This window comes from Xiphophorus maculatus, chromosome 1, assembly GCF_002775205.1.
Source record: "Xiphophorus maculatus strain JP 163 A chromosome 1, X_maculatus-5.0-male, whole genome shotgun sequence".
Taxonomy (NCBI): Eukaryota; Metazoa; Chordata; class Actinopteri; order Cyprinodontiformes; family Poeciliidae; genus Xiphophorus; species Xiphophorus maculatus.
The window spans coordinates 26,510,158-26,535,611 of record NC_036443.1 but is presented as its reverse complement, the minus strand read 5'-3'; the positions used below and the strand labels follow the sequence as shown (position 1 = coordinate 26,535,611).

General features: G+C 39.2%; 1 protein-coding gene across 1 annotated transcript in view; it reads right to left on the bottom strand.

Moving 5' to 3' along the window:
* plxna2 (plexin A2) overlaps nt 1-25,454 on the bottom strand; it is a 214,620-nt gene that overhangs the window by 83,154 nt on the left and 106,012 nt on the right. Inside the window, exons 5-6 of the mRNA XM_005798917.2 lie at nt 14,052-14,152; nt 3,297-3,420 (exon numbers count right to left, since the gene is read on the bottom strand). Coding sequence (XP_005798974.1) covers nt 3,297-3,420; nt 14,052-14,152 — 225 coding nt within the window. The remainder of the gene's footprint in view (nt 1-3,296; nt 3,421-14,051; nt 14,153-25,454) is intronic.

Genomic DNA, 25,454 nt, shown 5'->3' with positions numbered 1-25,454 from the left:
TTATTAGATATTTTTGGGCCACAGCTCTTGAAGTTTTCCATTGTTTTATCTGTATCTTACTAAACACCGCGGGGCTGCTGGGATGGGCGAGGCAGCTGAGCAGACTAACTGCATGTCTTTTCAAGAAAACTACTCCGGCAGCAGATCGCCCTGCCTCCCTCGTTAACTGGCTTACTCCCGACGCCAGTTGAGAGGTGGGATGATTTCTCTTTTTCTGCTGAGGACCTCTCGTCTTCCTCCTGTTTAACTTCACCCATGTTTGTGTTGCTTCGCTGCGAGGTGTCAGAGAGATCCTTGATTACAGCAATCACAGCAATCAATGTCTTTTGTTCAATTTCGGATTTCCCGAGCAAGCTCTCACATTAATTAGCTCTCATCATTGTCACGTACATACACATATACACAGTTAAACACTCAAAAATTTGTTCATGCACACTTTACACACAAAGTGAGGGAAAGTAAGCATGTTTCAGAGTGTTATGCTATATTGCTCTTTTTTTTGTTTTGCTGCCTTCCATGATGATGCTGGTGGTGGGTGTTTTTGCAGCTTGGCAGCAACCTACCACCTAATTGGTGGCAGATTTTTAGCGAGCATAATTTCGTTTCTTTTTCTCCACTGTTTCTGTATCTGTCCTGAAACCCATATGAAGAGTCTGCGTTGTCATGGAGATGGCTGTTTGCACCTCTGGGATTTGGGAGTTGGGTAAATTTGCTCTGATTGGTTAGGTGAGATGACCCTGCAGCAGGTGTGGCTGACAGGTAGGAAATGACTAATATAGCCAACTGACATTCTGCAAAGTGGCCAGCAGGGTAATGTCAGCTGAGTTTAATTAAAAAGACAAGAACAAAGGGATGATGCAAGGTCTATTTTAAGCTGGGGCTTTGAACCTGGGCGATGGAGCTGCATTCAAAGGATTGAAAACAGCTATAGTTTAAACCTCAGTTTACACCAACAAGCCAGTTTATATGGGTAAACCTTGCCCATACCAAATTGAACCCATGTTGCTTTCAGAACTACCTTTAATATCTGTGAGTTTCAATGGATTCAATAGATTCAATGACAGGCCAGAATCATTCTTGATATTTTGGTCCATACTGACATCATAGTCAGACAGCTATAGCAGATTTATTTTCTGCACTTCCCTGATGCTAATTTCCTCTTCCACTCTGCAAAGGTGTTCTGAATTGAGATGTAGTGACTGTGTAGGTTACTGCAGTACAATGAATTTTTTAGCATGTTTTAAAAAAACAGTTTAAGAGGATGTAAGTGTTGTGGTGCACTGTCCTCATAAAAGAAGCCATCAGAGAATGTGGTTAAAAAAGGACAGACACAGATAGCAGCAATACTCCTGCTGCCCAGCAGTTTCTACCTCTGGGATGTGCTCAAAAACGTCCAAAAGGAGGCACCCATTACATATCTTGGTCAAACGAGCAGCTTAAAATTAGTGATAAATTCAGATGAGGGAACTTTTTCCTACTCCTTTTTTTAAGCAGAAAAGTAGTGGCAAACAAATATTTTTGTTCTTCATTGTTCATGCACATGTTTTCTCTGTACTACTGATTGCTTGTTTTCTTGTTTTTAAAACCTGTTTGAAATAAATAAAATGCATTCAAATTTTGCCATTTGAAAAAAAAAAAAGATACTTGACTTCCTCTGCCTGAGGCAGATTGACACTCAGACCAATTTATCCTATTATTATAAGCTCGTTCCAGGTAATATTCATATGCAATCTTGTTCATTACATTCATTGCACAAGTCAGTCATTTTGATTTTTATTAAGCAAAATAGCAAAAGGAATACAGAAATCTATGTGTTTGTAAATTATTTACACTGTTTTTCAAGCGCAATGATACATCAAAGTGTTTGACATTTATATGTGTAATTAACAAGAAAACAGCAATAGTGATTAAAAGCTCTTTGAATTCAAGTGCATCTGCCAGGCATTGTCCATAAGGATAAAAATTCACAAGCTTTAGTTTTAATAGGGGACTAATAATGAAGTTATATCACTGGCAGTAAAAATACATACACAACAGTCTGTTTTGAAACCAAGACAAGAGGCAACAACCTTTAAGCAGAGAGTGTATTGTGTATATTGTGTAGAATAGTGGTAGCAGATAATTGCATAAAAATTAGCATATTTCAGTTCATATACAGATAAGTTTTTTGACTTGACTTTACAGCAACAGTCTACTTGAACCTGATTAAAATTGGATATACTATCTTTGGCGAGATGGAAGAGTACCTTGACTATTGTCCAATAAACAGTTTACTTGGATTTTATCACATTTTAGACATTTTCCATGTTGTAAATCCATATAAATACACTTATGGATGGACAGATGACAGAAAGACTTATTCTTGGTTTCCAACTTAAACATATTCAGATGATTTTACAATAAATAAATAAATATAAGCAACATAACTCCAACTTCATACCTGTGATTGGTACGCTTAAAAATATCTTCACACCAAATTCTATTTCCACACAGTTTTCTCCTGTACCAGTTTTTTAATTTGCAAGAAAGTAAAAATGTGGGTTACCTAGTGCTAATAGTTGGTCCAGTTTGAAAGGCTCTGCTGAATAGTGCCTGAAGACCTAGAAAGGCTTGCCAAGGTAATAGTCAGCAGCATAGTAAGAGAACTTATCTTCAATAACACAGGTACCAAGGCTATATATAAGTGGCAGAACTTTATAGCACTTTGCAAACTTGGCCAAAAGGTGCTGGAAAAAATTTAGAAATTTTCAGAAAGTTCCAATGCAGCCCTCAGAGAAGAATGCTTCCAGAGTTCACATAAATTTTACATTTTCTAATATCCCAAAGCTACTGTAAGCAAATCAATTTGTAAATGCTGAACAGAAAATGACCCTTTGTCAATATGGGTTGATAAAGCCAAAATATGTAACAGAGTTCTTCCTAAAGAGGAATAGCGTTCTCCACAACTTTCACTGGTGATCTCTGGCCGTTTTGACTCAGTCCACGTGGAAATAATGTACTGTACTCTTCTTCACCCTGGCAACTTTACCGCCTACACACTCACCCACGCAAACATGTCTTGGCACAAATATTGACTGCTCTGAAACAAATGAACATATGCATGCCTGAAACGCCCACATAAAGCTCTTAAAAGAATAAAATAAATAAACCTTCCCATCTAATGTTTATGCATCAGCCACAATAACAACCAAGTGAACTGCTCAGTGCATTGATTCAAACTGCTCTGGCTCTTTTGCATTCATTGTTTCAGGAGCATCATTTATATGCACAGGGTATAGGAACGTGAGTAAACTTACAGGCACGCTAGGTTCGGACACTGCAATGCTGTCGGGAAAGACGGTGGCCTTCACACACTGGCTGAGAGAGGCAGCAAAGCGATACGGCTCATCTGCACGCTCACATCGATTCCTTTGAGAGCATCTGGATGGGGAAAAGAAAGAAATTTGTTTATTTGCCTTTTTTTGACACTACAATTAAATAAGAAAGGCTGAGAAAAGAAAATTGCTAAATTAATTTAAGTATCTAATTAAATAATTGTCATTAAAATTATGTATCTATATGGATGGTTAATTAATGCTTAGTTGCTTATGGCATAGAAAAAGTAAATTGACTTTTAGACTAAGCTTCTTTTCTTTAAACTACTCCTTTTTATTCAAAACGTATGTATATGTTTTGTAACATGTCCATTTCAAACTGTAAATGAATAAAAGAAAAAAGAAAAAACTGGCACAGTAGTAGATGGAAAAACGGTTACTAAAGTAAAAGTTTCATTTACCTTAAGCATTGACTAAAGGAATGTGAATACAAATGTACCCCACACTTTTCAGAATTCTATTTGTGCAAAGAATTCAAACCATCCTTTGTTTCCCCTCCACAATTATACCTCACATTTTCTTGATGTATCACATAAAATCTCAGTAACATACACTGACGTTTATTGCTTGTAACTTGACATAAAGTGAGAAAGTACAAGCAAAATCAATAGTTTTGCAATCCATAACTGAGCTACAATGATCTATGCACCCAAGAACTGATCCATCAATCAATGAATAACTTTGCAGACTTAACTAGTGCAAATTGAAAGGTGCTTTGTCATAAGAGCTCCTAATGGCCAGACAGGGTATCAAGAAGCAAACGACACAGCTACATCCCTCATTAAAACTCTGCCTCCTCCTTCCCATTAAAACTGAGTGCTCCTTCCACACCGTTTCACCAAAAGCTCTCTATCGTCAACCAACCCAGCAGTGTTGGCGTTTGGCTAACTGGCTGACTGGTCACAGCAGCTTTAATTGGACTCTGATGGGTCAGCCGTTGTCCACGGTGCTAATGTACTTCTGCGAGTGTGTGAGCGGGTGTGTTGGCGTGTGTTAGGGCTCGTATCATGCTCCTTAACCACACAGTCTCACACAGACAGACTAAGCTACATCTTCATCCCAAGCCTCTGTGTGTAATTATGTTGTCAGAAGTTGAAGCAGACTCAGGCACAGCAAAGCTCACACATGAACACACACACATAAAGTCATGCACATGCATAAACACTCTTATGTAGAGTATTCCTTTGGGAAAAATTGAGAAATGATTACCTGGTTTCTTATTTCCCTTCTTATGTAATTGATTTTTTCCCTTTTTAAAAGTTCTCTCTCCTGTTCAGTGAACACGTTTGACTCCATGTCTGCTGTATTTAGCTTATGCCTCTCTCCCCATTATCTGCTTACGTCTTTCACTTTTCTCTTTCTCTTTCACAAGTTGAAATTAGTATACCTTTTCTTAGACAAGGCGTTACTCTCCCTTCAACAAGGTGCTTTTGGTTTTTTTTATCCACAATAGCTGCAGAAAATTATACTTAATGTGCTTTCAGGTGTGGGCTGTGGCACCATGTTTTATGCATGTCTCCGATGCTGTATAGGTACAGATGCAAATCCTGGCCTGTTATTAAGGCACAAAAAGCTCTGCATTGATTTTCCACAATGTGGGATTTTATTTTATTTTTTCTGGAAAAAAGAAAAAAAAATCGTTTCAGTGGAGTGAAATAAGATGAGAGCGCAGCGAGAGGGGTGAGGCGGCGGGGGTGGGAGACGTGCAGGATGGCTGCTGTTGCCATGGTTTCTGGAGACGGTCATTATCTTTGTGTAGTTAGAAGCTGACCCCTTTGCCTCCCTCATTAGCTGAAGAGTGTGCCACAGCGTGTTGACGACAGTCCTGCCTTCCTCATACTCCCCCCCACTGACCCCCTCCACTCCACCAACCCTGGTACAATCTATTATCTTCCAGTCTGGGTCTGGCCTGTCACTCAGTTTCCTCATTGATGCTTAGCGTTTCATCACTGCATTCCGTACATGTGTGCTCAAACACACACCGTCACTTCTCCACACATACATCCACTTCACCCAGTCCATTCCATGTAATAAGCAGTAAATATTTTTCCTTCCCTGTAGTAAAAGCTAGAGGCAGTTGACCCTGGTGTTGTTCCATCAAAGCCCTGTCCATGGTGCTGAAGTAGCTTCTTCCATAGAGATGTGTAGAGCTTTGTGTATCCCTTAAATGTTTTCTTTGTTTCCAAAATAAAAATAAAATCAACAGAACAACTTTGTATTCCATGTTACCCATGTGGCTAGTTGTAAATTGCTAAAGGGAAGTCAGGTTTTTGTCAATAAAACTAACAGTCTTATGGAGTTTATAAAACAACTTTTGTCCAATCAACAGATTCTCCCTTTCCTGAGTTGTAGATCTCTGCAGCTCATCCTGAATTACCAAAAGCCCCTCGGTTGTTTCTCTGATAAATGCTCTCCTGACTGACCAGTAAATTATGATTACAGTAAGTAAGATTGCAGTAATGACATATTCAATTCATTTTTACATGAATAACTGAATGGCCTAAACCAGATATTATTAACAGGTGTTTTACTAAATACCTCACTTTGCATAGCATTCTTTTAAAAAAGAAAATTGAAAACAAGGTATCACATTTTTTTCCACTTTACGATTATGAACTACTTTGCTCTATCCCAAACTAAAATCCCAAACTGAATATGAAAATTTCTTGTGAAACGGGACAAAATATGTAACACACAGGAGCAGTGACTATTATTACAGCCCTATGACTTCACTGAAGCCAAGATTAGTATACATTTTCTATTGCAAAATAGAAGAAAGATGTATGCATATGTAAAACCTCTTTCTACACTGCATAAAGACATAAATAGCCCAAACAAGACTTTGGTTTGCATCCTATTCTTTTTATAGTTATAAAAAAAACATGTCTTGAAACACAACATTGGAAGGAAAAATTGCCTAAAAACATCTAAGCATCCAGGCATTTTACTGCTCACATAAACACACGCAGCACCTTCCACTTAATCCTTCACACTGTTACACAAACCTCTGCACACCTGCTTACATACACACACCTCTGCCTTGAAAGCAGGGAGGGTAAAGATTTTGCTCTCCTATCTATCCCTCCTCTCCTTCTCTCCCCTTCCCTTAAGACTGAGGACGTCAGTAAAAGTGCGAAGGCCTGTCTGATTGCTGCTCTTGCTGTGAACACCATGTTTAAAAACAGGGGGAGAGGACAGAAGTGGAGCCATAAAAAAACCCTCCATACCTCACGAGGAAAAAAGGCCATGTAGAGAGGAAAATGACAACCCAATGGAGATGGTTTGCCTGTAGGGAAGGTATACTGTTGGGAGGATGGAGGGGGTCCATCGCTTTAGTCCCCACTAAGCGCTTAGACCTCAGAAGTATGGTTTTTACAAATGTTTGACTGTGTGTGTGTTTATGGAGGGTGGTGAGGAGTAGGAGCTCACAACTAAGAAACTAGAGAAGAAATCAAGGAAAGAAGGACGTAAGGAAGGAAAAGATGCAATAGGACTGAAAATCAATAGAAAAGTAAAGATGAGACATGAGGAAAAAATTAAGGAAGGAACGAACAAAAGAAGGAACCAAAACATGGAGGAAATAATGACGAAAGGAAGAATGGAAAGGAAAAACACAATGTAAGGCAGGAAGGAAAAAAATCAAGAAAGAGAAAGAAGGGAGGAAAAAAGAAAGAGTGAAAAATGAAGGACCAAAAGAACGTGGGAAAAGGAACAGTAGTGAAAGGAGGGGAAGAAACATAAGTGAAAAAGTAAGACACAAAAGATAGAATTTAATAAGCAAGAAATGAGGAAAGGGGTAAACAACAGGAAATAAATGATAAATGAAGACAGAAAGGGTAAGCAATTAAAATGGGATTTTAAATTAGAAACCACAGCCTGACTAAGACCAATAGTTGAGGTGACACAGAGGAGCATGCAGGTCGCAGTCCTGAGCGCATGCCGGGGTTAAAACAGCAACCTCAGCTCTGTGACTGTGTACTGTTCTCACTGATAATGTCACTGCAGGAAGGGGCCCACAGGACACACTGCGCACGGCAATGCCACAATCAATTCACATCATCTCCAATATCCCATAGTGAGTACTGTAGTGTAAACTGAGTCTGCCTATATATACAGACACCCTGAGCTGTTCATTCACATACCAGGTTTACGCAGGCCAGGAGTCCTTTAAAGGCAAAGGTTCATGAGGGAAACAAAATAACTAAGAGAACTGGCACTCAGTGCTCTGCATCCTGCCTTAAGCTGTCTTGTGTGAGAAAAGAGAGAAGAGCACAGAAAGAAAGCAGCAGAGCAGGCGTGGAAACCTCTTAAAATGAACAGCAGCATGCAACAGACCCACTAACACACTGGGCTTTTACGGTCTTTAACTGTATTTTATGTCACCTGCCCACATGTACAGTACTGCTGCCGAGTACCAGCTCTACGTCCGAGGAATCTATAGAAATATTGATGGAACTGCATGTTTGTGATCAATATCTCATTAGGCTCCATTGGGAAGATGGATGTGGCCTCCCCCTGTCTGCTAACTCGAGGCTTTAGCTGATGAGGTGGCCATTAGATACACAGCCCCACATTTACAATGGAGTGAAGCAGCCATTTTCACCACTGGGTTAATTGTTGTTGCCACTGCTAAATTAGAGGGGATGTTATGTTTGACATAATTTGTACTGTAGCACTGTGATCAACATATTGCTTGAAATACATACATAATCAGGAAAAAACAAGGTGCTGGAAAAGAAATAAAACTTGATTTCTACAATTGATATTTAATTTAGATTTTATTGAACATTTGTTAAATGCGTCACCCACACCATTCATGTTCAGTTTCTCTTACTTTAGTTTCCTCTACCTATCACAGAAAATCACTTACAAAAGATAAGGTGTTATCTATACGCAGCCAAGAACCAGAATAAAATGTTTGCGTTTTGTTGATCCAACAAGTTCTCATTTTCATTATAATCTAGTAATCTTAGCCAACAACAGCTTGGAGCAACAGCCACGAAGAGCTGTTAAGCTCATTAAAATAATGGAATTAGAGTCGTGTGGTTTTGGCAAGTCCTGTTGATAACCAGGTGGAGAAGTCAGTGTAAGTCAGTCCAGCCCTTTTTTCAGGCATCTGGACTTGATCTCCAGCTAGATCTCAGTGTTTTCAAATGATATGCTGTTCTTTTCTGTCCCGTGCTGCACAGAAAGGGTCAAGGTTAAAAGTAACAGCTGAATATGATGAAAATATTATTTTCTAAATTTATTCATGCTGATTTGTTATGTTTTCCTAGATTTAAGGTGACAATGTTGCCTCTTTGGCACAAGTTCAGGATCTCTGATAGTACAAGTGTATAATTTGTGAAAGAGTGAATATGTCAATGTATGACAAGCTCCAAATTTGTTGGCATCCCTGCTAAGGTATGTTTTCTCAAAAACCTTGAAATAGATGGTTGTTATGGAGACAAATTGTGGGTTCATCCAGCCTTGTTTGACAGAATTCCAGTTTTTTTTTTATTTTTTATTACTGCTCTTACTAGAAACCGTGGCCACGCATTACAAAAAAAGTTGAGGTTGGGTTGATGTGCAGGTTAGTAATGCTAATTATAAGGTTTTGTAACTAAAACAAACGGGGCTAATTATACATACACACGTCATATTTTGCAGACATTTACCTGCAGAGAACAAAAAATATGTATTTGTTTTCTTTTATTAACAATTATTATCTACTTTTTGTTGGTTTTGTCTAATAAAGCCACAGTACTACTAAATAATGATGTTTGTTGTTTGATGACGAAATTTCAGTAAGCTGAAGGGCAGCAATACTTTTTAAAGACAATATATAAAACCTAAGGAGACAAACGGTAAAAAAAAACAGTTTGGCTGAATTTTTTTCAGATCCTTCAAATGCTGACTCATTCTGTTGGCAGATACTACACCAACACCTCAAAGCTGTCACACTCATGACAACCTGATTTCTGTATTACCAGCAGTTTTTGGCTCACAGATTCAATTGCTTTAAATCGGGTGTTCTAATCACTTCAGTGGCCACAGCTGTGTAAACACAAGCCCCTAGACATGCGGGCTGTGGATACAAACATTTGTGAAAGAACGAGTCACTGCTCCAAGCAGCTCTACGAATCCCTGCATGATACCATGGTCAGATGCCACCTGTCCAAAAAGTCCAGATGTGAAAGTTTTTTGCAATTAAATATTCTACAGTTAACTGTTAGTATTATAACAAAGGGGAAATGACTTAAATGAAAGCATCTAAATCACAAACTGGTGCACAGTGTACAGATTGGTAAATGTTTTAAGAGTCTACTGTATATCTACAGACTTCTATAGAAACAGTGTGTATGGGGCTTCATCCAATGGATTTCTGTGTATAAGCTGCTGTATCAAAGCCTTTACACCACAAAGTAAAATGCGAGGTGTGTTAAGCAACAATGGTCTTTAGAGCAGTGAAGATGTATTCTCTAGAGAAACAAATAACCCCCGTCTATCTGGCAACCCAATGAATGAGTCTGGGTTTGGCAGGTGCATACCTGCACTGCATCAAAAATTAATTTTGGTTAACAGAAGATTATAATGCTAGAGTGGTGACTGTTCTCATCCAACATCAGTGTCTGACCTTACAAAAGCTGTTTTGAACAAATAGCCAAATATTCCTATAAACACACACCTAAATGTTGTGAAAAGCCTTTCTAGAAAAACTGATGCTGTTATAAGTGCAAAATATGGCCTGACATCATACTAAACTACAATGAACTTGTAAACTTGTAACTCAAGTTTGTGTTTGTGGCAAACATATATATATAATTTCTTTAACACAACAATTAATCATGTGCTTATTTGTTTTTGGCAAACTTTCTCTGCTGTGTATCCTTTGACCTTGACACTGTAGCCCTCTTGGACTGAAGTCAGACTAGATGCTAATCCTGACAAGTCTGAACAAAGCCAGTCATACTCTCTCGCATTAAGGGAGCAAGTCAAGAGAACGGAGACAGAACAGAGATGAGGGACAATCTTAGATGGAAAAGCTTCTTTTGGCCATGATTAGACAGCTAATCCAATAGTGACGAGATGCAGGCAGAGAGAATAGAAAGCCGAGGGGGAGGATGGGAGCATCAGCATAAGTCCATGTTTTTTGGACAGCGGTCAGATGGAGGCTGAACTAAACATTCACGGGACTGCGGCTGAAGAGCGCTCAAGATGATGAGTTCCCTTTGAGCTGCAATCAAAATGCAGCACCGTTTTGTGGGCCGATGAGTGTGCAGCATCAAACACCCTCTCCCCTCTCACATTCTTTTCTCCTCATTCTTATCCCCCCTCCCAGCCCCACTGCCCCTTCTTCTGCCGTCTCATTCTTCTCGCATTCAGAGGATGCCTAGCAGCTGCTGGTAATTAAAGGACTTTGGGAGACTCAAACCACACTGGATTAAAATAGAACGACAGAGAAAACCGAGATGCCAGTTCTTGGTCAGCAACCCCAAATTCTCACCTCATCTTCCTCTCAAACTGAACTAATGTCCTTCCATGTTCCTAATTAGCAACCTCACAATGCCGCATTTCAATGAACATGCATACACATACAGAAGAAAGGCATACGGGACACAACAACGGTTTAGAGGAATAGAGGATGGATATTGCAGATGGCAGCTGCAGGAGGAAAAATGAGAGTGATCAAAGAGAGGGGCATTTATGTGTGGCAAGCCAACCATCTCTGGAGCGTCAGAGAGCCGACTCCAGAGGGAAGAGAGAGACCTAAATGGAAGCTGCGCTGCGCCGAGCGGAGATGGGATGAGTGGCATAGCTTAGAACCTACAGTTTCACAAAGGGGCTTGGAAGAAGGCACAAAAAATGGAGGAACAGGGACAGATAATTTTATAAAATCAACAATGGCTTTAGGTTGGTGTGAGGGTGGAGTGAGGGGGAAAGGGGGGCTGAAGGAATCAGCAGTCATCACAGCTGTGGATAGCACAACGGCTGGGAAGAAATGTAATTTTGGGTGAGTGCGGCGTCGGGAGCTCTTCACAAGAAGGATGCAGCTGCTTTTTTTTTACTCCTGGCAGTCTTTGGCACATCCTTCTATTCTTAGTTTTATTGCACATTCATCTAGCCTTTTTAGTTATTAACACTATTTCAGAAACTCATTTGAGACATTTTTTGCCACTCACTCAAAAAATACTTTTGTTGGAAAATATTGCCACAGAGCTGATTGCAGTAAGAAATGCTAGTCACTTCAAAGCCACTTTATGTCGTCTAAATAAAATCCAGTCAAAGGGAAATTGACTTTTCATTACAAAGAAAAATAATTATTGAACCAAATAGCAAGCACATACAACAACTTACATTTATTTATTTATTTTGTGAAGCGGGGTTGTATGGAGTGCTTGTGGGTCAATGAGTTACCAACAGTAAGCAATAAAGTGTTCTAATTTTAGTGAGAAATCCAACCAAGTAAAATGTAAAGCATTTCCAGCCTGATTACCTTTCTAATGACAAAGTTAACTACTCCAGGAAAGATGCTAACTGTTTATCATATCTGAACAGCACCTTAAAGGTTCAGCTAATATGTCAGTGATTTTATAATGGAGGCATTTTCACTTTTCACATATTTTTGAGGGTGAAAATTTTACCCTGGAAATCATTTAAAAAACAAGAATGTCAATTCCATGTGGAAAAAGGCCACAAATGGATGAAAACATTGCAATTTTAGAAAATAAAACATTCCTATATGGATGGGGCGTTATTTTCTATAAAAATAATAATATTATATTGAGTTTTCCATAAATGACTTTGACTTTTTGGTCAGCTTTTGATGGAGATATAAAACATAGCATTCTTAAATAACCATTTTAGGGATTTACCAGCTTTATGCCACAATGTACAAGATGGAAGCTAGAACAGAAGAAGTGCAACCAAGATTGATAATCTTGCGACGGCTCAGCATACGTTTCTCCATTCCTCTCAGTCTTAAGCCTAACTTATATCATAGTGATAAGAACTCTGCTCTTCATGTTGGTTAAAAATCTCATTTTATAACCTAGAAAAAAACTGAGAATAAGAGTTACACATGTCTATTTGGAACATATTGTTTTGAAGTATTATTAGTTTTTTGATGAACATTATTTGTGTAAAAGCTGAAAACATGAATTAAAGTAATTAATGAAGACCACAGCTGTTGCAAACATGGTAATGTCTATGGGTTCAACCTAATGGAGCTCAATAAAAGCTTCCTATCCTTCCAGTAACTTTATTTCCTCCCTGCTGTAACTCTGCTGGAGCTTACAGGGGTCCTGCCACATTTGGTGCAGGGTCAGGGTGGAGAAAGGGAGATTAGGACTGGAGACAGGTGGCACAAAGGTTCCCGTTATTGAGCGAACAGATGGCTGATCTAACGTAAATCAGGGTGCTGACCTTTTCTCCCCACAGTACAATCCACAAGCGCTTAATTGTACACCAAAACTGACCCCCGCACACAATGCTTGCATACACACATTCATACTCAAACACAGGGCATGTTTGCATGAGAACCTGCACACACATAAAACAGATGTTTCCCTGTCACAGATGCAGTTCCTGAACCTGTTGAGCATTTAGCATCCAGACCCTGTTTCCACGCAGTGGATTCAGATTCCCTTGGACTTGAATCATTCCGGTCCCTAGCACACCTACACAATAGCATGTGATTAACAACCTCGCATGGAGGGTTGTGTTGTGGTAAATGATCTCTGTGTGAAGGCACGCAGTGCTGAAGGGAATACAGCACTTCAGTCAGCCTCACCCGTTCCTCTGCAGGCTAATGCTGAATTACCTTGTCGGCAGCCAATTATTTGTCCTGTCCCGGCTTCAGAGTGGTGTAAATTACTTTAAGTGCACTTTGCCAGGCCCACCATCACGATAATGATCATTGCAGCGCCACTGTGACACACGCAAATATCCAGCTATACCTGAGTAGGAGTGGGGGGCTGGGGTGTAAGCAATGGATTTAAGACAGAGCTAAGAGAATCTCTGCATGCTAGAGACAAATAGGAACATAAACAATGACTGTTTTACTGCTGTGTTAAATTTACTTTCTGTCCCTTTCTTTATGCTTTCATAATCTAAAAGTAAATATAAAAACGCAACAATAGTATTTTTCAATCTGCATATCAAACACACGGTTTTGGCTACTATAGCCTTTTCTTTTGCATTCTTTATGGATGCCTAAGATTAGTTTTCTTGTAGTAATTGTTCAGCCCCAGCAGGTGTCACTCATGACTGTTATGCTTATTCTTGAAGCAGGAGGTACAGACCCCAAACTTTCTCACAGTTCAGCCTTTTGTGGATGACAAGTAGTTAAAGTGGACATCTCTATAAGTCTTTTACATCTTGTTTTTAGAAACTGAAATAGTTTGAATGAGTTCACTTTCTTTAAAAATCAAGCCATGTCAGAGAAGTGCAAACCTATATAGCTGCTACAAGTAGCTTTAAACCAGCTCTGCACCTCCGAGGCAGCAGCTGTCCATTTCCAGACAGGAGCTGTCTGCTTTTCTCAAGCTCCATTAAATCTGAAATAAATGTTAAGACAAATAACCTTCATGCTCTCTGTGAGGGAAAACTTCAGAACACTTAAATAGAGACGTCCAACTACATCTTCCAGGAAGAAGAATTTCTATACAAATATGATGGTGACTGGTGGATACTTACATATTATGCAGGACACACCAGCCACAGTGGGGATCTCCGGAGCTCAGACATTCTCCACAGGTCCCATACTGCTCACAGGATTCAATAGGAACCTGGGTAACCTGTGAATAAAACAGGATGTCTGAGATAAAGTATTTACTTTTTAGTCCAAAGAAAATCAATTCAATTCATTTTTGTAAGGCATAACAATGCCCCCAACACCTATTGTCAGACTTGATGAAAAAAAGTATAGAAAACCTTCAAATAACCTTTAGCAGGCTCATTAAACAAATCTTTAATCAACCTGTAAGTACAAGTACATTTATTCAGAGGAGGAAAAATGAAATGTTGAGAAATATATCTTTTTAACAAAATCCCTGGTGACAATAGCTGAAAACCCAAACAATTTATATGACAATGAATGAAAGCGAAGCATTTTTTAAGGTTGATAAAAATGACAAAAAAATGGGATTGAAAGCTGCTGGGCTAAATCCACATTTATTTTGTCACCACATACAATGAGAAATATGATAATAGAGGTAAAAATAACTAAATAAAGGACTTTCCTAGTAAACAATAATGTAGCATGAATTGGAATCTTGGAAGTATCCATTCTCAACACACACTGTCTAAATACAAACTGGTTGATTGGAATGGATGTCAGAATAAAAAGGTCCAACATCACAAACTTACACATACACTGTATATCTTACTAAACCTTACTGGGACTTTATTGCTAGAAAGCTCTGTCTTCCTCTTATCTGACCAAACACTTTGGTATGACTACATGACAAATCATCATTTATGGTCAACTCAGCACAAACATATTTTATCAGACATAAAATATCTAAACTATTAAAAAAAAAAAATCCAATGATTAAGGAAGGAAGTCTGTGACATGAATTTTTTTTTTTTGGATGATGTCAATTGTACTTAACTCAAACCATGAAAACAGCTGTAAGCAGCTGGGATAATTTGGTTGAAAAAAGGAGGTTTCTCTGCCATCAGTGAACGTCTGCGTGCCCCAGGGGCGACAGTCCACTTCAACAGATCCTGTGCAAATACGCCCACACATGGATGAGCGATGACAGATGTGGAGACTTGATTAGAAGAAATGTGTCAAGAGGTGAAGCTGTATTTTTTTTATTTATTTTTTTAAAGTGTAACTTAGCTACACAACAAACAAAATGTCAACAGTAATACATTTGAGGTGGTTCAGAGCAAAAGAAACATCTCATGTCAACCATGAACCACTAATCCAAACAGGACAACCGGTCTGCAGTCACTTAATGAACAATAATCCGTGTGTTCCTATTACTAGGACAGACGTTATTACTTGCATGAAAATACAGTTGAGTTTCCACACTGTACTGTATGTGAAAACAACAGGAGAAAAATATCAAGCACACATCACCTCAGGTAGCCAAACACTGAAAATGTGAGTCAGCTGTGTGATCCACAGCCTATTTTCAGCTGCTACACAACATCCTCTCACCCCTCAGTGAGTGCTTTGAAAGATACAGTAGAACTAGGTGGAATGTACACATGGGCATTCCTGATTTTTAATGCTGCCATGTAAACTGTGTTTTCAAAATATGAGTAAAACTTAGTTTTATAGCAAATACCCTCTCACACATGGTGTGACTTCTCCTAACATAAATAATGAATGACTGCTCAAAAGAAGAAGACAAAAAAATATATATGATGGTGGTTTTATATGTTCTTAAAGTTCCTATACAGTAGAGAACTCAGGATTCACTGATTGGTGAAACTTTGTTGATTGTTGCAAAATTAGCCTTTTCCAACATAACATATCATAGTGCCATAATGGATAACTGCACTGTTGGATAAATTATTTTCTGTTTAATTTCACATAGAGTTACTTTCAGAAAATATAGAAGTTATATACCACTGAGAAGAAGAAGGAAATTTTGTTAGAAAAGTAAGGCTTACTAGTTTATTAAGGCTGGATTAAATCCATTGACAGAATGTGTTTCAGCTATATTAAATGAGGTAGATGCACGCTTCATCCTGATGCAAGCCAACATCATGGTAGCTGATTTTTATACCTTACATTTTAGTAATGGTATTTATGTTTACCATTAGTAAAACTCAAAACCTGGGGATCAGTTTTTAAGTTATGTTGTTTTAAAATAATAATGACGAAAAAGAACAAAGCACATCATAGTTCTTTTCAGTCTATGATATCTGTGCATGATTTGAATGCATGCAAGTCCCCCAGGGCAGCAATACTCACTATTGTACCTCATCATGTCAGAACCAGGAGTTGCACACATACTGACAAAGCACCAAAATAACCAAAAGGAATACAGCAGATGCACAAAAGAAGGGAATCTCTGAATATATTGCAGATTAATTTTCAGTTCTCTGTCTTAATTTTCTGCACATTGTCCTGTTGGATAATAACAGCAAATGTTGACAGCATTTGGAAGGTCCTCTGTAAAATGTGGGAGAATGAATGAAGGGTGCCTTTAGTAACTTTTCAAGACTGTACATTACACATTCTGGTGAACATAATGTCCAAAGTTAAATCAATTTAAGTTTGTGGATGTAATGTGACAAAATGAGAGAAGGCTTGTGGCGTGTAAATACTTTTGCAAGGCATTCTATGTAATGCATCAAGTTTAAAAACAGCTGACAGTGCAATTTGTAACATGTGTCTGCCATTGCAGTGTCGCTGAAAAGGTTGAGAGCTGTTAAACCTGTCAGCTGGATCCAAAAACTGAGAACTGTATGAGATCCAGGCTGTATAGTATTCCTTGTTTTGTCTCCGCAATCATCCAAAAACTTCAACATCACCCATCCACCTGTCTGCCCTGAACCCTGAGGCAACTGAGAGACAGTCCCAGAGGACAAAGGAAACCATTGACACCGTCGGGATTTGACAGTCCATGTGGCACTTCCATCGCGCAGACTCCTGTTATATTAACCCCCTGTCACTTCAACAAACTCCATTTGCGTGCGTGTCTTGCCTAGCTTCAGGACAAACAGGTGGCGCGCTGTAATGAGCTGCAGACGGGGGTCACATCAGCAGCAGAAGCGGCAACTGATGACAAACAGCGAAACTCGACTGAGTGAGGGAAGCGGCAGCTCAGCGTGCGTGGGCGCGCACAGCTCAAAGCCTCAACCCAATGTGAGAGCGATTAGCTTTAGTAGCAGCTTGTATCTGCTTGAGTTTCATTACCTCCACCTTAAAGAAAGTCGTCAGATCCTTCCCAAAAGCATAAACGAGTCTGACGAAACTTAAGAGTATAACTTTCACAGAGGCCCAGCCAGAGGAAAGGGTTACAGTGTGGAGACAGCTGTCAGGGAGTGGTGAGGACAGGGGGTCTTCATGGTCCTTATGGAGCTGTATGTAAACACAGAACAGTCTGACCTGGCAAGCTGAAAGGAAGGGGAACCGCATCAAAGAGAAGAAAGGCAGCAAAGAGGTGAGCCCTGAAATAGCACAGCATTATGGGGGAAAAAGTGTGCCTTAGGTATTAAGGGTTTATGTTCTTTGAGTTTTGTGATGCTTAGATATGGCCTGGGTCAGCAGTGGAGATGAGGGGGACGGGTTGAGGAAGGGGCACACAGCAGCTGTTGCCCAGCACACGCTACAGTCACTCATCACAGCAGGCCTGCACAATGAAGCCCCTTCTCCCACTGCGCGTGCATGTGTTTGAATGAACACATGCACAGTGCCGTAACGGATGTGCAGACTGTTGTTTCTGGGTTTTCAAGAAAGACAAAGAAGGATTGCATGTGATCCGATAGCCAGTGTGAGTTTCTTTGAATCTGTTTCCAAAGAAGACATTCACTTAGAAAAGTATTCTAACCCTTTGGAACTTTCCATATTTGGTCACAACAAAACGGTCATACTTTATTGAGATTTATTTTAATTACCCAAGATAAAGAACTGTATAACTGAAGTGAAGGAAAAATTATGCATAAGTTTGTTTGTGGTGATTCACAAACTGGACTTCTCATGGCCTGTCAACAATTGCATTATTTACCACTTTCCCAGAAGGGACTTATTTGTCATGTGTATTAATAGTTGTATTATAAACACGTTCTCCCACCGTAGCTGTGGATCTCTGTAGCATCTCCCATGAACTTCAGTCTCTCGGCTTTTGTAATGCTTTATTGAATTGAAAACCAAATATCCTTTTCAAGTCACTTATAATTAATTATTTTTAAAGTATGCGTGACCTTACCCCCTCAGGAAGCAAATGGACAACTGCCACCCAAATACTTTAAATAATTATTGCTAAACTTCCTTCTTTTTTAAAATTTTGTTTGGTCCAGAGGCTGTCTCCTTACTTGCATAGATTTATGCGTAACCACTACTTAATTTAATTAGCAATAAATTCAGTAGGAAAGTTACTTTTGTTCTAGGGTCACACAGGAAGATGATAAGCATACAAGTTTTAACAACTCAAGTTTATTTTTCTTTCCCCACAAAAAAGATAATAATCCAGGTAACACTAATTACCTTAATAAAATTAAGGTATAAACTTAAGTTGTCCACCCTTATATAAAAATATCAAATATATAGAAAATTGAGGGTAGTTTTTTTAAACAGTAGCTTTAAAGCTTATTTCAACAAAAGAAATTACATATTCCAGTTAGTCCTTCAATATAACAGTTCAGTCAGTCAGTTCAGTCAATGTGCACATAAGTTGTCCGTTATGAAAATGTTCATGAACAAATAGTTTGTGGAATAAAAAAAAAGATTTGGGGGCCCCTTTTTTGTTCAATAAGCTTATCTGTTGTCCACGCAAAATATCCAGCTCCAGCAGCAGCAGTCCCTCCGTCTTTCCAGGCTTCAGTCCGAGTCACAAAGATGGCGGCGGAACCCTCCTGCTTCTGGAGCTCCACTGGCTCGTTCAGGTATCGGTCGTCCAAAAAAAAAAAACCAACAGAGCGACACTTTATACTCCGGTTGGTTTTTTTTCCAGTTCGAAAAAACTGAGTAACGTTAGCTCCAGCTAGGTAGCCATTCTGCGTAAGTGAGCAGCTGAAAATAAAACAGACTCACCGGAGAACTCTCAGAACAGAATGTACATTATCCAGTTCAAAATAAACAGATTTCTTTCATATCACAGCAGCACTTATGCGTAGTAACTTCTCTACTTCTGCTGAAATGTGCTTAGTCTGCATAGTCTGCCTTTTTTTTTTCTTCTTCCCTCTTCTTTACTCTTCTTCTCGTACCGACACAGGAGAAATGTGGGTCTAGTGCCCTCTACAGGACATTCTAAGAACTAACAAACAAACACATTAAACATACAGACAGACCAGCATAGTGTATGGGGGTTACATTATGTACTAAATATTTCTCCATTTGGTGTCTGACATAGGCTTGGTAAAGCCCCCCCACACACTTTGAAATACTTTACTCCATGGAGGTTTGCACATAGTTGAAGCATGAGTTTGCGGCGCTGGACATGTTCATGGAAAGATAAATTTTTATGACTGCGAACTCGTTCGACTGCTTGGCGGGAAACAGTATTCACATAAGATTGAGAGTCGGTGCAACCAGTCACAAGGATGCACTTCTGTCAGACTGCTACTTTATACCAAACTAACAGGTGTGCAGTGGATACCTTAGGCACCCAACCAGCTCAAACTTGAAAGTATCCGTGTGGGTTGTGGGAAATTAATGAATTGATCACAGAAAATGTAGGCAATTAGTACAGTTGTCTTTGAAATCTCAACCATCCACAAACACCAAGAGTATTTGGTCCTCTTTAATGCCTACAGCTACTTTTTTTGGTTTATTTATTTTTCTCATGTAATGCACTCCCCCCTTCTTGAAGAACTCTGGTGCCCCCTTTGGAAAGCATGCCCTTAATTTGAAAAGCCCTGTTCTATTGCATAATATTCCAATAAAACACTGAGGTTTATGGCTAAAACTTTAAAAAAAAAAGTGAAGAAGGCTTAAGGGGTACAAATCTTTTTGGAAGACATGGTAAAGATGACTACAGTGTAAGTTTAGCACTGTCAGAGAGAAGCCCTGTGCCCTACTTTTAAATGAATGCTAATAGAATTCCAGCTTGAGTTGACCTCGCAGGGGGTTATTCAACCACAGAGGCTACAGTGGAGTCGCATACAGGAGCGATCAGGGTGACAGAGTGACAGCTGAGGGTTAAAACAGCTTCCTCTCTTTCAGTGTTAGTCTGAATAGCCTTCAGATCTCATTATTATAGCTGACAAGTAGCCAAGGAATAAATATTCTTTAGCTAAAATACATAGCCACATTAATGCCTGGCTTTAAATTACAGTTCCATGCAAAAATACACTCCAGAGTTCTTATTAACTGAGATTAAGTAAACTGTAAAGCAGTAGGTCTTTTTCATGAGGTCCTCTTTTATTAGTGAGACAATCAATGGTTAGGAATTGTGAAATGGCAACTTTTACAACTGATAGTGACTTGTAGCTGTCTAAATAGTCTAAATTAACTTTACTGCTATATAGAAACTTTCAGCAGATAACAGGCAGGCTGAATGGGGTACCGCATTTGGTGTTCTGTTTTATTCCATTACAGAACCTGTTGGATTTGGAAATTTGTTCCAACTTTTTGTAAATCTCAGAGGTAAAGATAGTCATTCTCTAAGAAATAGACAAAGACTGTTTTTGTAATGCTGGCAATGCTAAATGCTGATATAAGATGCTAAAGATTGTTTAAAAGATGCAATCTGTCTGTTTTTAAAACAGTCTCTCTACGTTGTTAATGGTAACTCGCTTGACCAAAATATTTTTCAGTTCTGTCGTTGCATAATATGGTTCTAAAAAAGAAATCAGAATTGGCTAACATTGTTTTATGCAGGTCAAAATTTTACAAAAAAAAAAACAACACAGATCAGAAACTAAAAGTAAGAAGTATAATATTGGGGAACATTTTGTTTTCTGCTCAGGTGTCCGTTTAACCTTTTTTTTTTTTTTTTTTATAAAATAGCAGTTTTTGTTTATTTTCTTCTTGGTTCACACTGAAATCGCTCCTGGTGTTTATGCCAGCACTTTCACTTATTGTGAGTAAATTATCCACTTTGCTTGGCACACAACCGATTTCCTGCCTTTGATTTGGAGACCGGGACTGGACTTCCTTCTTTTTTAGTTTACATTACACTCCTAGACAGGACTCCATATTTGACAGGACACAAATATTGAGGTAAGGGATTACAGAAAGCCAGCTATAAGAGCATTATTGTTCACCATAATGAATGCAGAACCTAGTCTACTGTGATTTAAATGCGTCACATGAATTAACTCCTGTTTATTGAGAAAATCAAGCCATTCAACAATAACGTGTTTTTTTTCATTCTAAAACAGAATGAAAGAAAAAGCAATAAACAAAAGATAAAATCCCTGGGGACATATGCTCCTAGAGAGGAAAAAAAAAACGTGTACCTTATTTTTAAAACGGTTCTTGGAGAAAAAGAAAATCACAAAGGAGTATCGAGATTTCTCGCAGTGGCAACAAACAGAGTTTGACAACGTATGCGCACTACAGAGAAGTAAGAAAGACTTTCATCTGTTTCCTTGTTCGTGAGCATGAGAATGAATGGTGGCTCAATTTCTGCCCCTGTGCCCCGCTGCCCTGAGACCAAGCCATACTCACTGTACCTCTGTGATGGATGGGGGCATGGGGGCCAAGCATGAAGAGAAGAAGGAAAAAAGTTATAAAAGAGGACAGAGCAGAGTGGAAACGGCCCATTGCACGCGGTTCTGATGGGACCCGGTGTGTGCAGCCAGATGTGCCATAGATGCCAGAGTGAAAGAGAAAGCAATAGGAAGAGAAAAAAATCCCAGTCACCAGTAATGGAGAGGAAACTACTTTGCACGCTGTCGTCAAGGCAACAGCCAAGGCTCTGACCTCAGGAACACCTCCACATCTAGCTGCACCAACACCAATCCCTCTAACCTTCAAAACCTTGAGCTGTGCATGGCAAACAGCTAACACCTTTGGGACTTCCTGTCATCTACACCTCCTTTAAAACATGTATAAACACACAAGCACACACACACACCAGTGACCCCTCCTTCTACACCTATCCATTTTTAATGAGAGTAAGCCAGGATACCACGTCACTGGAATGAGGCACATCGATCATGAACACAATACCCATTCCAGCAGAGAGGAAGAGAGAAAGGCACGGGAGGGGCCAGTGTAACCGAGGGTGTGTGTGTGTGTGTGTGTGTGTGTGTGTGAGTGTGTGTGTTTGAGCGGGACTAATGACAAAGGCACAAAAGCAGAGCAAATACTTCTGCTGAACGAATGAAAAGCGATGAAATGTTCAGTCTCGTACTCCCACAGTGACCCTGCAGCCACTCTTTTCTGCATTAAGGAGACCAACACAAGGACGACTGAACCCTTAATCTGCTCTAGTAATCCAGCTGAGGCTTCTACTCAGGACAACAGCTACATATCCCCCTGCCTCACGCTCTCCTCCCTCCTCTAAGATGTAAATCCATCCACTTTACCATCAAAGACCCTAAACATATCTGCACTGTGGTGTTGTGGTGTCTTTTTCCATAAAAATGGGAGACTTTCTCTTTCTTTGCAAAGAAGCTAAACCAATGAGAAAATAAATCTTAAATGTTCCCCTTTTTAATTAAGTTTTAGTCAGAGTTTTCTAAAGATCGATGGACAAACGGACGGACAGATACTCGTGCAAAGTTGAAAACTACCTAGATCTAATTTGAAACTTTCTTAGACTGTGAATGAGCCCCTGTTCTTCAGAAATAAAAGTGGGATAAATTACTCGCCTTACGCAACCTGAGGGTTCAGTCAGTCGCTCAACTGGTCATTAATATTCATTCTAATTCTGGCTAGAAGTGAAAAGCAAGGTGAGAGGCTCTGTTGAAGTGTTGTGGCTAGTCCAAGGATAATCATGCCTCGAGACTCGCACCAATTACTCCGAGCCTGATTAAGGACAGAATTGGGACACGGTCGTGATTGCCAGGCTGTGCGGGTTGCTGATCTTGTAAAGGCCCTGAGCTGAATGTACTAACGTACCACCACAGCTGGGAGATCCGGTCATCTAAAACACATTCCAGAAGCTGATAAAGTAATTACATTTTGCAGCAAACAGTCCTTCTCATTGAGTATTTGAAACAATTTACAACCTTTGTATCCTGCAGATTTTTTTCTACTGTATCTGTCTTGTGCTCCGTCTGTAGAAGCTGCTACTTAAAATTGCTTGTTTTCCCTTTTTGCTGCTGTTGCTGTTGTTACAAATGTCAGAAGACTTTGTGACAAGTCATTTAAAGGAAACAAGTTTTATGTAGGAATGCAAGGTATTGATTTTCTTCCACTGCCTATGATTTCTTACATGAGCGTCTAATGTAGAATACATTGAGGATACATCAAAGTGGAATTCAGAGACACGGCAATATGTGTATTAGAGTCTCTTCTGAAGGTCAGGCCTTTTTTTGGTAGGTGGTTTTCTTGGATAACTGATTTTGAAATGGGAGCAAAATATTCAGGGTATTACTCACTGATTTTAACAGGCCAAACATGGGAGAGGGAAAGAAAAGGCTGATGCTAAATAAAATGACACAGCTCTGCTTACCCAAAGAGCCATCTCACATACTCCACAAATAATTAGGTGTGAATATAGGAGCTTTTAACAAATACCGTCAAGGCCAACACCTCTCAGCACATCTTTTGTATTATTTTGCTAAATTGAAAGATAAAACAGACACACACACACCCCCACCCCCATATTCTTTGTATTCCTCGATTTAGTTTGAGATCTAAGATGTAGGTCAATTGAAAACATCAAGACATTAGAGCAGAAAGAAAGAAAATTATACTGTATCTGTTAGTAAGAACCTCCTGCTATATTTAAACTAACTCATTTACAGTAGAAGTGATAGCAGGCTGAGGTGGTTATTGAGCTAAAACTGATGACTTTGATCATTTTCCAATCACAGTTTAGGGCTTAACCCCCACTGAAAGTCCTTAGTCCCTGCCAGACTTGATCCCTGGCAGCTCATCAGGAGGAACAGACTGGTGAGAGACAAAACTGCCAGGGAGCAAGAAAGGGGAGGAGCAGGTCAAGCATGTGCCTTCTGACCGAGGTTTGAACTCGAAAACGAAGTGGCCATGACAATTAAAGCTAAATGTGAACTATATAACAAATTTTAAGTACTGTAGCTTGCAAAAGTATTAATCTTTAATTGTTGCATTATAAATACAAACATTGTATTTCAAAGAGAATTTTTAAGACAGATAACAGAGTAGTTTCCAATTGGAAAGTGATGCTCGTTTTCCACTATTTTGCACTTTTTTTGTTCTAAGTAAGAATCTGAAAGGACAAATTGTTTTTATCTGCAAGAGAAGTATGGCTTCGGAGAACATTTATTTTCCAGTAAGACAACGACTGGAAGCATCCAGCTAAAGCTACACAGAAATGGTTTTGTCCAGACCAAAATCAAATTGAGTATTTGAATATGTGGCATAAATTAAGGATTGATCTTCACCATCCAATTCAAGCGTTAACTGTTTTTTGCAACAAAAACATATTTATTAAGTTTTATATACTTCAAAACAATCAAAGCTGCAGCTGAAGTTAAAAGTGGTTCAACTGAAGTAAAGAGCAGCAAATAAAATATTGACATATAATTTATTATAAAAATAAATGCAATTTTGTTATTTATTTCTTCTAGTTCATAATGTTTTTCTACTTTCTGTTGGCCTTTCATATCACATCCCAATGAACTACATTAAAGCTAGAGGATTCGCAAAATGTGGAAATGTTTGAGAAATATGAATTCTAACACAGGCAATACTGTAGCAATAATTTCAAATAAAGCAGAAAACAGTTATACGTAATGCTATTTTGCCCCTGCCTGTCAGACTGTATTTGTTTTCTAGTCTCTATTGTATTGTTCATAGATACCATAGAATCATTAAAACATATTCCATGGTCCTCCAGCAGCACTGGTTCACCTTTTCTTTCAGTCTAAGCATAGGGAAAAAAATATGCTCATACAGACATGAGAGCGAACACATGCCATACTGAACAAATAAACCAACCAGTTCTACAAACACTGCACTGAATACCAGTCGGAGTCCTCCAAACAGGCGGTCAACATTATAGATTAAAGACGAAGTGGGGCAGCAGGCAACGTAAAGAAGATGGAACAGTCCCCTAATCTCTGTTTACGTGTGCAAGTGTGTTTAGATATTTACAACCCAAATGCCCTGAGGGCGGAGTCAGAGGGAAAGGTGGGAGGCAGGGGAGGGAATGTGAGCATAGAAGTAATGGAGTGAGGGAATCGACCAGTGAGAAGGATGAAAAATCCAACAAGTCAATGGAGCCAGGAGTTTATCAATTATGTATGTCCTCAATCGCCTTTTTGGTTAAGGAGAGGAGGATCATATGATAAACAAAAAGGTGAATGTTGTGTGCACTT